Source organism: Moschus berezovskii, chromosome 8 (genome assembly GCF_049115385.1).
Source record: "Moschus berezovskii isolate FMDL1 chromosome 8, NW_MosBer_1.0, whole genome shotgun sequence".
NCBI classification, from domain to species: domain Eukaryota; kingdom Metazoa; phylum Chordata; class Mammalia; order Artiodactyla; family Moschidae; genus Moschus; species Moschus berezovskii.
The window spans coordinates 103,006,645-103,022,296 of NC_142467.1; the positions used below are offsets into that span (position 1 = coordinate 103,006,645).

Genomic DNA, 15,652 nt, shown 5'->3' on the forward strand with positions numbered 1-15,652 from the left:
TCAATAAGGCCCCCTAATCAATGGAGAGCTCTGAATGTCCTACCAAAACATGAGATGATGCTTTCTGCAGTTAGTGATAGAAGCATCAAGAGGGGGGAATGAAGAGGAAAAGTTAAAATTTTGCATAACCTCCTGCTCCTTCCGCCTCTGTAACTCAGCGTGCTTCTTGCAAAGTCTAGATCACATAAGTCTCAGAAAGTGGGGACTCACAACACTAGGAAGTGGAGCTTATCTCACTCACCCTTGTCTTGCTGCTTGCAATTGCCCAACCCCTCCAAATGGGCGAACACACTTAATGATGCCTGTTCATGTATAAAAGCTCTGTAACCCTTTGTTCAGTGCTCAGAGCTTGGAGTGTTAACTCCTCTGGTTCCACTGGCTTAATAAGCCTCAGTTCTCCTACTTTCTGAGTGTGGCACTTGGTTTCTCGAGTACTGGTTTCTGCAACACTCAAACTCATGTCCATCAAGTCGGTGATGTCATCCACCATCTCATCCTCTGTCATCCCCTTCTCCCTCCTTCAATCTTTCCCAGCATCACGGTCTTTTTCAAGGAGTCAGTTCTTCACATCAGGTGGCCAAAGGATTGGAGTTTCAGCTTCATCATCAGTCCTTCCAATGAATATTCTGGACTGATTTCCTTTAGGATGGACTGGTTGGATCTCCTTGCAGTCAAGGGACTCTCGAGATTCTTCTCCAACAGCACAGTTCAAAAGCATCAATTCTTTGGCACCTAGCTTTCTTTATAGTCCGACTCTCACATCCATACATGTCTACTGGAAAAAACCATAGCTTTGACTAGACAGACCTTTGTTGGCAAAGTAAAAAGCAGAGTGATTACTTGTCCATGTTATATATAGATAAAGTTTATTTCATTTTACTGAGTGAATAATCATGAGTTCTGTTACCTTTTTGAAAATGAAAAACTACATTGGTGACTAAATCCAATGACATAATTTCTTAAGAATATGAAATCTCAGTTTAACACTTTTGGTTCATCATTCCTTTTGTACATCACTACCATAATTAATCTTCCCCAAAATGTAGACTTTAACATATAGTGTGTTTCATAGCAAGACATTCCATTTTATTCCCTCTAGGATCTCGTTCTTTATTTAGCTCAGTGCGCATATTGGTTACCAGTGCATGCTCAGTGGCTCAGTAGTGTCTGAGTCTTTGCCATCTCATGGACTATAGCCCACCAGACTCCTCTGTCTGTGGGATTTTTCAGGCAGCAATACTTGAGGGGGTTACCATTTTCTACTCCAAGGGATCTTCTGGACCCAGGGATCCAACCCACATTTCCTGCATTGCAGGTAGTTTTTTTATCTGCTGAGCCATCATTATCAGAGTCACTAGAAAAATTGATCATCAATGCATGTCTCCAATGGTAGTCTATGTGAAAAACCAATTTCAATAAAAAGTTTGATCTAGTAATGTCTAGAGTCTAAGATGACCCTAACTAAAATGAAGCACATATTTATACTATATTTTAACTATACAAATTAGTTTTTCTGGTGTATGTAAGATCAGTGTCGATATATAAAGGGTTTTATCATTGGTGTGAAGGATTGTTTGGTGTAATTATATTTTATATTGAATTATCTTTCTTCTTTGCCTTGAAAACTTACATTGTTACCTACAAATATGATTCCTTCCATTGTTCTAAATGAAATGTCTTCCCAATTCTAAATTTTATCATAATCACTAAAAGATGTTGAATAAGCCATATAAATATCATATATATGTATATATATGTCTAGTCAAGGCTATGGTTTTTCCCGTGGTCATGTATGGATGTGAGAGTTGGACTAGGAAGAAAGCTGATCGCTGAAGAATTGATGCTTTTGAACTGTGGTGTTGGAGAAGACTCTTGAGAGTCCCTTGAACTGAAAGGAGATCCAACCAATCCATTCTAAAGGAGATCAATCCTGGGTGTTCATTGGAAGGACTGATGCTAAAGCTGAAACTGCAGTACTTTGGCCACCTCATGCGACGAGTTGACTCACTGGAAAAGACTCTGATGCTAGGAAGGATTGGGGGTGGGAGGAGAAGGGGACGACTGAGAATGAAATGGCTGGATGGCATCACCGACTCTGTGGACATGAGTTTGAGTGAACTCCGGGAGTTGGTGATGGACAGGGAGGCCTGGCATGCTGTGATTCATGGGGTTGTGGAGAGTCAGACACGACTGAGGGACTGAACTGAACTGATGTTATGTATATATGTATATATATGTATAAACATATATGTTTATTTCCAAAGTCCAGCTCACTAAGGAGCTTAAATTCCTTCTGGTCCTGTGATTCACAGTCACAGATTATTGAACAAACAGGCATATTCTTTTAGCCTGTTATGGTTACCTGGAACACATGTACACATGTGGAGGATTCATGTCAACATATGGCAAAACCACTACAGTATTGTAAAGTAATTAGCCTCCAATTAAAATGAATAAATTAAAAAATTTTACATTAAAAAAACAGCCTCAATGGAATCACTTTTTAGTACAGTTATATGAAATAGACTTAAATAACTGAGTAATTATAAATTCTATTAAATATCAGAACAAATGCCTAAAATGAGAACCCATACATTATTGTAATTTCACTCAATTCTATTCACTTGGATTATTTTATCAGATTGTTGATGCATAACAAGTTGTACTAAAAGCAAATGGTTTAACATAATGTCTTTGCTGTCAAATAGGAATACACTATGGAATTTGATCTAAGTTCTGATAGTTTCTTCTTCATGGGTCTACTGTCAGTTGTCAAGCTCTATTTTGTGTTTTAAAGACTCCTCCATGATGGTGTATGCAGTTATAATGCTCTTCTGTTTTGAGCCATTTTATGCCAATTTCTTCTTTATGTACATATAGGTTAGTCTTTCAGTTCAGTTCATTTCAGTTGCTCAGTCGTGTCCGACTCTTTGCGACCCCATGAATCACAGCACACCAGGCCTCCCTGTCCATCACCATCTCCCGGAGTTCACTCAAACTCATGTCCATCGAGTCGGTGATGCTATCCAGCCGTCTCATTCTCTGTCGTCCCCGTCTCCTCCCACCCTCAATCCCTCCTAGCATCAGAGTCTTTTCCAGTGAATAAACTCGTCGCATGAGGTGGCCAAGTATTGGCGTTTCAGCTTCAACATCAGTCCTTCCAATGAACACCCAGGACTGATCTCCTTTAGAATGGATTGGTTGGATCTCCTTGCAGTCCAAGTGATTTTCAAGAGTCTTCTCCAGCACCACAGTTCAAAAGCATCAATTCTTCGGCGATCAGCTTTCTTCACAGTCCAACTCTCACATCCATACATGACCACGGGAAAAACCATAGCCTTGACTAGACGGATCTTTGTTGGCAAAGTAATGTCTCTGCTTTTTAATATGCTATCTAGGTTGGTCATAACTTTCCTTCCAAGGAATAAGTGTCTTTTAATTTCATGGCTGCAATCAGCATCTGCAGTGATTTTAGAGCCCCCCCCCAAAATAAAGTCTGACTCTGTTTCCACTGTTTCCCCATCTATTTTCCATCTATTTCCAAGAAAAAAAACTGAAATGGTGTTTCAGTATCAAATGGTATCAAATGTTAATTTTTTCATTTTAATTTCACTATTCTTATATCCATATATAACACTTTGCTTTCTTCCTTGTTTAAAGAGATATCTCCCAGTTTTGTGTGTGACTCAACCACATGGATTTTCCTTATTACCCTGAACCACACAAAACCAGAAGTTTTAAACTCTCATCCCTTGAAGAGTAATTATTTACAATAAACTGCCATTTTTTAAAGCATCCTATTTGCTGAATTTCAAAAATTGGCTGTACATACTACCTGGTTCATTTTTTTAATAGTTCAAAAATGCACAATGTTTTAATTTCTTTGAAAATTTATAGTTAATAATGTAATTGACCTGAGTCTCAGGTTTACTTACTTCAGAAGTTGAGATGACAAATCCAAACTTCACATGGATGCTGTGAAGAATGAATGAAATGTATAGAAACACTTTGCGGAGTCCTTTCTTTTAGAAAAGTAATTTCTGTTAAAAAAATGTGAAAGTGAAATTGCACAGTCATGTCAGACTCTTTGCGACCCCGTGGGCTCTAGCCTATCAGACTCCTCCGTCCATGGGATTCTCCAGACATGAGTACTGGAGTGGGTTGCCATTTCATTCTTCAGGGGATATTCATGACCCAGGGATCGAACCGAGGTCTCCTACCTTGAAGGCGGATGCTTTATCCTCTGAGCCACCAGGGAAGTCCTGTTAGAAAATTCAGTCACGTTTCCAACCTAAGTTCAAGGTTAGATTCATATGTATGTACGTATGTGCCTGCATCTGTAAACACCGTTCTCTGAAATTAATACACTCACACTTGTATGCACATGCCTACAGTCTTATTTGTAATCCCATCCCAAGTTAAAAATAAACTTGAGAGGAAGTTAGAGGGATGGAAGTGAAAAGAACAGATGCTTGAAATAACAGAAAATTAAAAATTTAGAAATATTGACAGAAAATATTTTAGCAGAATGTGTGCCCAGAATATTAATAATGATTTACTTTTCTCATCTTAAATCCTCAAAGACCTCACAGTTAGAACCATATTTATCTTTAGGCAATGAGAAATTCTGTCTAGCAGCTAATGAGTCAGAACACCTCAAAAAGGACTCAGTTGCCTCCTGTTTAAGGTAGGATTTCACCACAAAATACCTTTAGATGAGGGAAACTCACTGATTGAATTGAAAGGTTTAAACTCAGCTCCAAGAACAATATCTAATTGGACACACATCTGTATTAGATTCCTATTACCCCTGGAAGAGACACAGGTTCCATCCCTGGTTTGGGAAGACTCCTTGGAGGAGGGCATGGCAACTCACTCCAGTATTCTTGCCTGGAGAATCACCATGGACAGAGGAGCCTGGAGGACTGCAGTCCATGGGGCCACAAAGAGTCAGATACCACTGAAGTGACTTAGCACCCATGCATATTCTTGTAACAAATTATCACACTAGTGGCTTGAAACAAATACTTGTCTTAAAGTACTATAACAAAGTACCATGCCAGTGGCTTAAAACATACATGTATCTTAAAACTCTTCAGAAGTCTGAAGTCTCACTGGGCTAAAATTATGATGTCTGCAGGACCGTGATCCTCCTGAACACTCCAGAGGACAATGAGTTCCCTTTGCTGTTTTACTTTTAGTGGCCACCAGCATTCCTTGGTTCATGGTCTTTCCTCCATCTTCAAACCCAGGTGCAGAGCATTTAAAGCTATCTATCTGACTCTAATTATTCTTCCTTTCTCATTCTGCATTTAGAGGATCACTGTGATTACATGATTCTAAGCTGAATATCCATGCTAATCTGATATCAAGATCAATGATTATCCACTTTATTCCATTTGCTAATATAATCTTGGGCTTCCCTGGTAGCACAACTGGTAAAGAATCTGCCTTCAATGCAGGAGACCCAGGTTCAATTCCTGGGTTGGGAAGATCCTCTGGAGAAGGGATAGGTTACCCACTCGAGTACCTCCCTTGCTACCTAGATATGGTATTCAAAAGGTCTTGAGAATGGGGTGTGGTTATCTTCTGAGTATCTTATTCTCCCTATTAAAGTGTGTTTTCTCAGATATATATCACTTGATGCCACTCAAAAGTTCTTTTTAAAAAGATTACTTTAACTGGAAGATAATTACCATATGACGTTTTTGATGTTATTTTGCCATATATCAACATGAATCGGCCATAGGTATACATGTGTACCCCCCCCATCCTGAACCCCCTCCCACCTCCCTCCTCACTTGATCCCTCTGGGTTGTCCCAGAGCCCTGGCTTTGGGGGCCCTACTTCGTGAGTTGATCTTGCACTAGTCATCTGTTTTACATACGGTAATGTACATATTTCAATGCTATTCTCTCAAACCATCCCACCCTTGACTTCTCCCACTGAAAAAATCAAACAGAATTTACCACTGCTTTAAAAGTGAGTGAATGTTCAAAATTACATACATGGAAGACTCTTGATGAAGACTTAAAACTGTTTATATCTGAGTCTAACAGAATCATTTTCTTGGTACCCAGACAAGGACCTGCAGCATCAAGAACATGTAGGACATTGTCAAAAATATAGAATGCCTGGTACCTTGAATCAGACCTGCTGAATTATAATTTGCATTTGAATTATAGTCCTTGGTAATTTTTAAGAATGGTCAACTTAGGAAAGTGCTAGACTAGAATAAGTTTTATTCCTTTTCACTGATGGTATCTGAGGCAGTATAACTATTTGTATTGGATGCTGTCCTATGCAATACACGTATAGGATCCCTTTAGACACTGAAAAACATGACCAATTGCAAAGTCATCTCTGATTGAGAATCACTGCCACAGAACTTGTGAACTAAAAGTGTTTGGATAATCGAGACTCCCAATCAAGACTTTCTTGGTTTATACTTTTGAACAGAACATTAAACCCCCCTGTGTCTCATGTCTGTAATGGAGAAGGAAATACATAAGAAGACTACATCACAGAATGAACTAGTATAAAAATGAAAGTGGCAGTCCCTATAACGAGCTAAGTTTGGTTATAGTGTGTGTGCTGTCCTGTGCTTAGTTGCCCAGTCATGTCTGACTCTTTGTGATCCCATGGACTGTGGTCTGTCAGGCTCCTCTGTCCATGGTGATTCTCCAGGCAAATGTCCACTGGAGTGCGTTGCCATGCCTTCTTCCATGGGATCTTCCAACCAAGGGATCAAACCCAGGTCTCATGCATTAAAGGCAGATTCTTTACTGTCTGAGCCACTAGGTGTATAAAAATATCTAAATCTGCAGGATTTAATAACAGAAACATTTCCTTGCTACCTAGACAAGGATATGCAGTGTTAAGAACATGTAGGATATTGTTAGAAATGCAGAGTCCCTGGTACCTTGAATCAGACCTGCTGAATCATAGTTTTCATTTCAACTATAGTTCTTGGTAATTTTTAAGAACAGGCAATTTAGAAAAATGCTGGACTAGAATAGATTTTATACCTCTTCACTGATGGTATTTGAGGCAGCCTAATGATAAGCATTGGATACTTTCATATGCATTACATGTGTAGGATCCCTTTAGACCCTGAAAAATATCACCTGCTGCAAAGTCATCTCTGATTGAAATTCACTGCCATGGAATTTATGAAGTAAAAGCATTCTGACAATCAAGACCCCCCATCCAGACTCCAGCCCTTTCTTGTTCATACCTTGAAGCAGAACATTAAACCCCTCTTTGTCTCATTTCTATAATGCAGAATGAAGTAAAAATATATAAGAAGACTATATCACAGCATGAACTTCTATAAAAATTAAAGCAGACAGTCCATATAATGTGCCGTTAGGTTATAATGTATAAAAATAACTAAATTTATCTCATAATTAAAAACATAATGACGTACTAAAGGACACCTCTTATCTTCTGATATAAGCATAAAAATCCTAATTGTGTTGGCAAAAATGTCAGGGAGCCAAGGAGTGTAGTGCCTAAGGTTTTATATGAAAGGACAAAGTTGTCATACTCATAAAATATTTTTTAGAACTGTCAGGAGTTATGTGTTCACCACTAGTGAAAACTTGAAAGATCTGAGGGACTTAATTAAGTGAGAATTCTTAACCTTAGACTTTGAGGAAATTTTAACTGGGATTGGGATAAGATGCTAGGATGGTTTAGACCTCTGGACACAGGAGAATTAAGGAGAAGGAGTAGTAAGAACAGAATTCATCTGCTTTGTAAACTGGTCTCTTGGGAACAAAGAATGAACTAGAAAATTTTCCTTTCTGTCCAAACCCTTGTCCCCCAAGGGTGTTACAGCAGAAAGATGCCTAAAGAGAAGCCAGGTGAGCTACAAAATATCCTCTGCTGTTGTCCCCTCAGCCTGAGAAATCTTGGATGCCACAGGACACGTTTCCTTTGAAAACCTGACTTTGGCTGGGAAACCAGTCCTTTACTCCCTCCAGCTGTCTGGTGGGGACAGAGCATCAGTCTCTATTATCAGCCCTCCAGGAGGCATTTGAACTTCCACACAAAGACCTTTCTTCAGTTCCCATCCAGATGAGTCTGAGAGTCCAGTAGATACTGTGGGAGAAAAATACAATGCAAACCTCGAACATTTATCTGAGGTCACCTGTGATTGAGTCCAGCCTAACTCAGACACCAGAGAATAGTGTGGCAGTTTGCTATCCTGATTATTGTGTGTGCATGCTTGTTCACTCAGGCATGTTCGGCTCTTTGCAACCCATGGACTGTAGCCTGCTAGGCTCCTCTGTCCATGGAATTTTTCAGGCAAGAATACTGGAGTGAGTTGCCATTTCCCCCTTCATGGGGTCTTCTCAACCCAGAGATTGAACCTGAGTCTCTTGCATCTCCTGCATTGGTAGTGGAGTCTTTAGCACCACTCAGGAAACCCTAATTCATAAATAAATGTATTTACTTAGGACTAAAAGAGGAGCAAGGGCTTCACAGATGTCACTAGTGGTAAAGAACCTGGTTGGCAATGCAGAAGACATAAGACACATGGATTTGATCCCTGGGTTATGAAGATTCCCTGGAGGAGGGCAGGCAACTCACTTCAGGATTCTTGCCTGGAGAATCCCACAGACAGAGGAGCCTGGTGTGCTATAGTCCACAGGCTCACAAAGAGTCGGACACAACTGAGCGACTGAGCATGCACTCAAAAGAGAAGCAAACACTGACCTCAGTAATGTAGGGCTCAGTGCTGCCAATTAAATGATAAATATGGAAGTCCAAGTAGAAGAGAGAATGGGAGGCATAAAGTGTTTCCAGTAAAATTTGAACATAAGCCTAATGACAATACAAAGTAACATGAGTAGAGAAATAGGTTATTAGATGTGGACAGATGCACAGTGAAGTAAGGAATTTTTTTTAAGATGGGTCATATTTGACTGTTTCAATATTAATGAGTAAGATCTGAACCAAGGGCTTCTGAAAATATATCCCTGCAAACATATGTATGCAATGGCTGATTCATGTTGATGTAATGCGCTACAATATTGTAAATAATCACATAGGTGTATAGAACAGTCTTTGGGACTCGGTGGGAGAAGGTGAAGGTGGGATGATTTGGGAGAATGGCACTGTAGCATGTATATTATCATATGTGAAATGAATCACCAGTCCAGATTCGACGCATGATACAGGATCCTTGGGGCTGGTGCACGGGGATGACCTGGAGGGAGGATATGGGGAAGACGGAGGTGGAAGGAGGGTTCAAGAAGGGGAACATATGTACACCCGGGGCGGATCCGTGTCAATGTATGGCAAAACCAACCAATATATTAATTTGCCTCCAATAAAAAAAATTTTTAAAAAAGGACAAAAAAAAAAAAAAACTAAAAAAAAAATTCTTGAGAGATAGTACCTTCTCTTTGTTGTAATGTTCAGTCACTCAGTCTTGTATGACTCTTTGTAACCCCATGGACTGTAGCTTGCCATCTCCTCTGTCCATGGGATTCTCCAGGCAAGAATCCTGGAATAGGTTCCCATTTCCTCCTCCATGGGATCATTGCCATCTAGGGATCAAATCCACATTTCCTGTGTCTCCTGCATTGCAGGCAGATTCTTTACCCACTGGGCAATCGGGAAAGACCATTGCTGAAAAGTTTTATATGTGTACTTATGTAGAACGAGTTGGAAATGACTGAGCGCACGCGCACACACACACACATGTATATATTTAACTCTGTGTTACACATTTGCTCTGTTGATCAAAAATTGTCCATGGGAACCCTTTGTGTTCTGCAGTTGGAGTGTTCTTATTCCTGTCCTGGCTCACATTATTCAAAATGAATTGAAGGCTTTATTTTCTTTCCAGAAAATGCTTGCCATTTAGTTATTTTATGTATATATAGATGAATATGTGGGAATTTTTGGTAATTTATAAAATTTATATGGTCAGTCATATGGTGTTCTCTCCATTGCTTTTTACATTTTTTTGAAAGAATTGAGCTGTTACTGTAATACTTTTCACTTGACAATACTTGCTTTAAAAACATGACAGTGATTGTTTTTCTGCAAAAAACAAAATGATTTTTAGTGCTAATTAACCACTTATAATGTTCATCCTAGGTGACGGTAGTGGTAAAGAACCCACCTGCCAATGCAGGAGACATAAGAGAAATAGCTGGATCACTGGGTCTGGAAGATCCCCTTAGGAGGGCATGGCAACCCACTCCAGTATTCATGCCTGGAGAATCCCATGAACAGCTGAGCCTGGTGGACTGTGGCCTATAGGGTTGCAAACAGTTGGACATGACTGTAGCAACTTAACACACACACACACACACAACCACCTATTAAACATATTTCTAACTTTTACTTTCTTTTTCCTTATTGTTCCTTTTAATCTTTTGTGGTTAAATGTATTTCTAAAAGTTGTATTACCTTTGGACATCATGTAGAAATCATTTTTTAGCCATTTGATTAAATGTCACCTTTGTCTTTCATGAACATATTTGAATTCATGTATCTTTGGTTAAGAAAAAAAACTGAACTTGAATACTTCTTCCTCCTTGCATTTAAACTGTCTTCTCTTATTTTATTTCCAAGTCTTTGGCAATTTAACATTGGATGAGTGGCCAGCGTTGGTATCATTAAATTATTGCTGCTCATGTATGAAACTTAGTTATAGATATTCATTCAATCTTGTTACATTCAGTTATTTTGAAACCACTACCACTTAACCTAGCTGTATTCTCAGTAACATTGTCCCACATATGCTTGGTTTCTTTTAAACTTTTCTTTCATACAGAAAGAAACACCTATTCATACACTTTTCTACAAATGTATGAATAGAATCCTATGCACATCACAGATACTCTTGATTCAGTGCAGTTTTGTTTTTGTTTTTTTTCCTGCATGTGTCCCCTTTCCCCTACTGGTCAATAATGCCCCAGGGATTTTCTTCCAATCGACTAGTATTCAATGTAATATGGGTTCATTATTTCAATAACTGTTTAGTATTTCATAAGGGGCTGTGCTACTCACACTGCAGACTGTCTTTCCTAATCTTTCTCTTCATGTTCATATATCATTCCTACAAAAATATTTGAGATTGTTAAATTTAAACTGTGTTTCTAAGCAAGAGCAACTTCGTTTCCCTGGTAACACTGAACAATACTTGTAGAAATATTTGTCTGTTCCTCTGGGAACAGTGGGTGGAGGTCAGGGATGCTCAAGCATCCTGCAAGGCACAGGACAGACCCCACCACAAAGAACAACCTGTCCTGAGAATCTCAACAGTGCTGAGACAGAGAAGCCTCCAGTTAAAGAACTTCTGTACTTTTAATATCTCTGCTGTTATTCAGATGGTTTTCTCCACAGTACAATATTTTAAATTTCTCTCGGCAAATACAGATAGTGCACCTTTTTTGCTCCCTGTTTCAAAGTACCACTGTAAACTGTGTGACAACTCTGGAAGTATTTCCCCAGATGGATGGTTGTGAAAAAGTGTTCTTTTCTTAGCTTTTACTGAGTTTGATAAAAAAAAAAATAATAATACCTTGAATTGTCATTTTGATGTGTCGACTTATTGCTATATGCCCAGATGATATAAACCTCTATTCTACCACTATCTGCTTTTGAAATGGTTTTTAGAATTGTTGTTTCTCAGTTGACCTTTTGGGGACTTTTATGCCATAAAAATGCTTTTTCATTTTGTTAGTTAAACACATCTATCTTATGCAGGATTTCTTGCTGTAAGACAGTTCTGCACACTTGTGGATTTTAGTGTGTAGTTTTCTAGGTATTTGCCAACAAGGACTGGTTTTTATATTGGATAGATAATCCCTCTGATTTATTCTATAATCTAATCTTCCCAAATTGAAGCACAATCTTATATGTATTTAACAAAATCTGTTATATTATATATATTATATTCATGTTTGTACATTTCCCAGTTTAATTATTCATCCAATTGGATATCAGTAAATCATTACTATTTTAATATTGTTTGAGTTAGTGTGTGAACCTCCATTCAATTTTTTAAAAATACAATTGCTTTGGAACTAATTTATTCAATTATTTTCCCTGCAATTCCCTTTATTTTGTAACTTCACATATATTTAAATACGTTTCTGATTGCCTGCATGCATGCTAAGTGTCTTCATTTGTATCTGACTCTGCGATCCTATGGACTGTAGCCTACCAGGCTCCTCTGTCCATGGGGTTCTCCAGGCAAGAATACTGGAGAGGGTTGCATTCCCTCCTCCAGGGGATCTTCCTAACCCAGGAACTGAACCTGCCTCTCTTGTGGCTTCTGCACTGGCAGGCAGGTTTCTTTTTACCACTAGCGCCACCTGGAATGCCCCAGTTTCTATAGAAGTGCACATACATTCACATATCTTTCTGAAAGTACAATAGTGACCATAGCAGTTGAAGTCTCTGATGATTAGGATTTTTCATTGTCATGGTGAAGTAATAGTACAATGAGCATCTATTATTGTATAATATAACATCTTCAGGAATTAATCCTATGAAAACTATATTCAGGACAAAAGGATGGATTGACATGGTGTCTGTAGAATTTACAGAGTATAGTTTGAAAAGCCTTTTGCATGTTGAACAAAAACCAGAATAGTGGGGTATGCTCATCAGATTTATTTTAAAAATTTGATAGTGCGTAAACTCCAAGAATAACAACACTGGATGCCCCATAAAGAAACTGGGAGAGAGTATGCCTCATTCCCTACAGAACAGTAAAAAATTAGTCAAATAAATGAAAAAAAGATTTGGGGAAAATGTCTTCTATTGCTTTGTTTAGCTTTTGCTGTTTTCCTTTGGATATTCACTTTTGTTGGTTTATTTGCTTTGCCTATTTTTCTTTTGGGGTAGTCACATATTTCAGACTTCTTTCATTATAAAAGCATAACTGTTACTGTTAAGGAAAACATGTATTTTTCTTTTTGTAAATTAGTTTCCTGAGCATCCAGTAGAGATAACTGGAATTGGAATGTTGCCAAACAAAGAAAGCTTTAATTCATCACATAGTCCAGGGACCATTAGAGCTTATTAAATCTTTTACCCTCTAATGTCTCTTTCATTTCCCTCTTCTCTCTCCCTCCGCCTCTCTTTCACACACACACATATTTTTTTATATTTCTCTAAATAAAAAGCTGAAAGTGATCATAAAAATGAACCCCAGTTTATTGGTCCATGGGCAGTCTATGAACTAGAATTTCTGGGTAACATTTATATATTCTGTAGGAGAAAGATGATCTGACATGATCAGCTTGAGTTATAATGGCATATGGTGTGAGGAAGGAGGTTCTTGGTGAGAAATGTGTGGTAGGAATATAGCCCAGGAGGACATGGTGTGAGTGTGTGTGTGTGTGTGTGTGTGTGTGTGTGTGTGTGTGTGTGTGTGTGTGTGTGTGTGTGTGTGCTTGTGCCTTGAGAAGAGTTTTTAAAGCAGAGGCGCTTGGACTCATATATTAAGGTGCCTTATCACATAGCCCAGACCTCAGTCAGCAGAAGGTACTGAGGATGGGAGATGTTTTAATTCACAGGATTCTTTTGCAACTAAATTCATAAAGTGTAAGGAACAAGTATTTTCCTTAGGTCTTTTGTAGTGGCCATTCCCTCGCCAGGCATGTATTTCTATTGATATCATACTAGATCCTTCCCTCCCTTTCTTGTGCTATCTGTTCAATTATCACCTTGTTTGCTGGCCTTACCTGAAAACTCTATACAGGAAAATACCTCCTACTACTCTCTTTTATATCTAGGTTTGTTTTCTTCATAGCAACTGTTATTACTTGACATATTGTGTTATATTTGCACACCATCTTTCAGCATCACTGGATTGTGAAAACTTCCATTTTTCAGCATCATGTATCTGTTACCTGTATTTGTTTGGAGGGACTTGCCAGGTGGCTCAGTGGTTGAGAATCTGCCTGGCAATGCAGGAGAGGCGGGTTCAATCTCCGGGTTGAGAAGATCACCTGGAGAAGGAAATGGCAACCCATTCCAGTATTCTTGCCTGGGAAATCCCATGGGCAGAGGAGCCTGGAAGGCTGCATACAGTCCAGGGGGTCTCAAAAGTGCCAGATTCGGCATAAGGACTAAACAATATGTGCTTTGAACATGGTTGACACTCAATATATATTCTTTAAATGTATGAAAGTATTTCTCATTACAGCTGTAGAATGCATGATTTCCTTGGGAATATGCTGAGAATGGGTCAAAAATGCCCAAGAAGAGATGAAATAGAACTTTTCTAAACCCAAGATATTAAAATTAATTTATTGAGAGCAAAATAGAAATTTCACTATGGGAACTGTGTGAAAATTTGTCATGTTATTTTCATTTTTCCTGGTAGTCACCTCCACCACATGGAACCAGGTAACAATACACAATTTTCTGAATTTTTTCTTCTGGGATCCTCAGAGGATCCAGAATTGCAGCCCCTCATCTTTGGGCTTTTCCTCTCCATGTACCTGATCGCTGTGTTTGGAAACCTGCTCATCATCCTGGTCACCATCTCTGACTCCCTCCTCCACACCCCCATGTACTTCTTCCTCTCCAACCTGTCCTTTGTAGACATCTGCTTCACCTCCACCACTGTTCCAAAGATGCTGTGGAACATCCAGACTCAGAGCAAAGTCATCACCTATGAAGGCTGCATCGTCCAGGTGTATTTTTACATATTCTTTGCAGGATTAGATGACTTTCTCCTGACAGTGATGGCCTATGACTGCTTCGTGGCCATCTACCACCCCCTGCACTACACAGTCATCATGAACCCTAGGCTCTGTGGAGCGCTGGTATTGGTGTCCTGGATGATGAGTGCTATGTATTCCTTGTCACAAAGTTTAATGGTTTTGCAACTGACCTTCTGTACAGAGGTGGAAATTCCCCACTTTTTTTGTGAGCTCAAGCAGATATTCCAACTTACCTGTTCTAACACCTTTCTTAATGACACGGTGATGTATTTGGCATCAGTGCTACTTGCTGGTGGGCCGTTTGCTGGTATCCTTTACTCTTACTCTAAGATAGTCTCTGACATACGAAGAATCTCATCACCTCAGGGAAAGTTTAAAGTATTTTCCACCTGTGCATCTCATCTCTCAGTCGTCTTATTATTTTATTGTACAAGCCTAGGAGTGTACCTTAGCTCTGCTGCTATACACAGCTCACACTCAAGTGCAACAGCCTCCGTGATGTACAGTGTGGTCACGCCCATGTTGAACCCCTTCATCTACAGTCTGAGGAACACAGACATATTGAGGACTCTGAAGAGAGTCTATGGAATAGTAGATATAAAAAGGCCAACTGTCCTGGGGCAGATGAAGTGCCCATGATTGCATTGCTCAAAGCCTGAGAATCAGTAATTGTGACACTTTCCTCAGTGTGGAATAAGATTTGCTCCTTCTACTTATTTCCTTGGATATTCATTGTTATAAAAATTCAACTTTTCTATACAACCTCAGTTACTCACTTTATTATACTTTCTTTTCATTCTATCATTTAGGTATTTTTTAAAGTTGTGCTTTTTTGAATTCACAGTATGTTGCCATTTTTAGATTGGCTTCTTTCCCTTAGTAATATATATTTAAGGTTTCTGTGTGTCTTTTGATAAATTTTTAAATCCTTAATAATATTCTAT

General features: G+C 38.9%; 1 protein-coding gene across 1 annotated transcript; it reads left to right on the forward strand.

Annotated features, from left to right (window-relative positions):
- Positions 1-14,348: 14,348 nt before the first annotated feature.
- Positions 14,349-15,347, forward strand: LOC148777168 (olfactory receptor 7A17-like). The gene has a single exon (XM_088838399.1). The coding sequence runs from the start codon at positions 14,379-14,381 to the stop codon at positions 15,345-15,347; it is 969 nt and encodes a 322-aa protein (XP_088694525.1). The 5' UTR covers positions 14,349-14,378.
- The last annotated feature ends 305 nt before the right edge of the window (positions 15,348-15,652 follow it).

Bases quoted from the DNA above. Each gene is read 5' to 3' on its own strand.
- LOC148777168 (XM_088838399.1), top strand. From the start codon at position 14,379: ATGGAACCAGGTAACAATACACAATTTTCTGAATTTTTTCTTCTGGGA.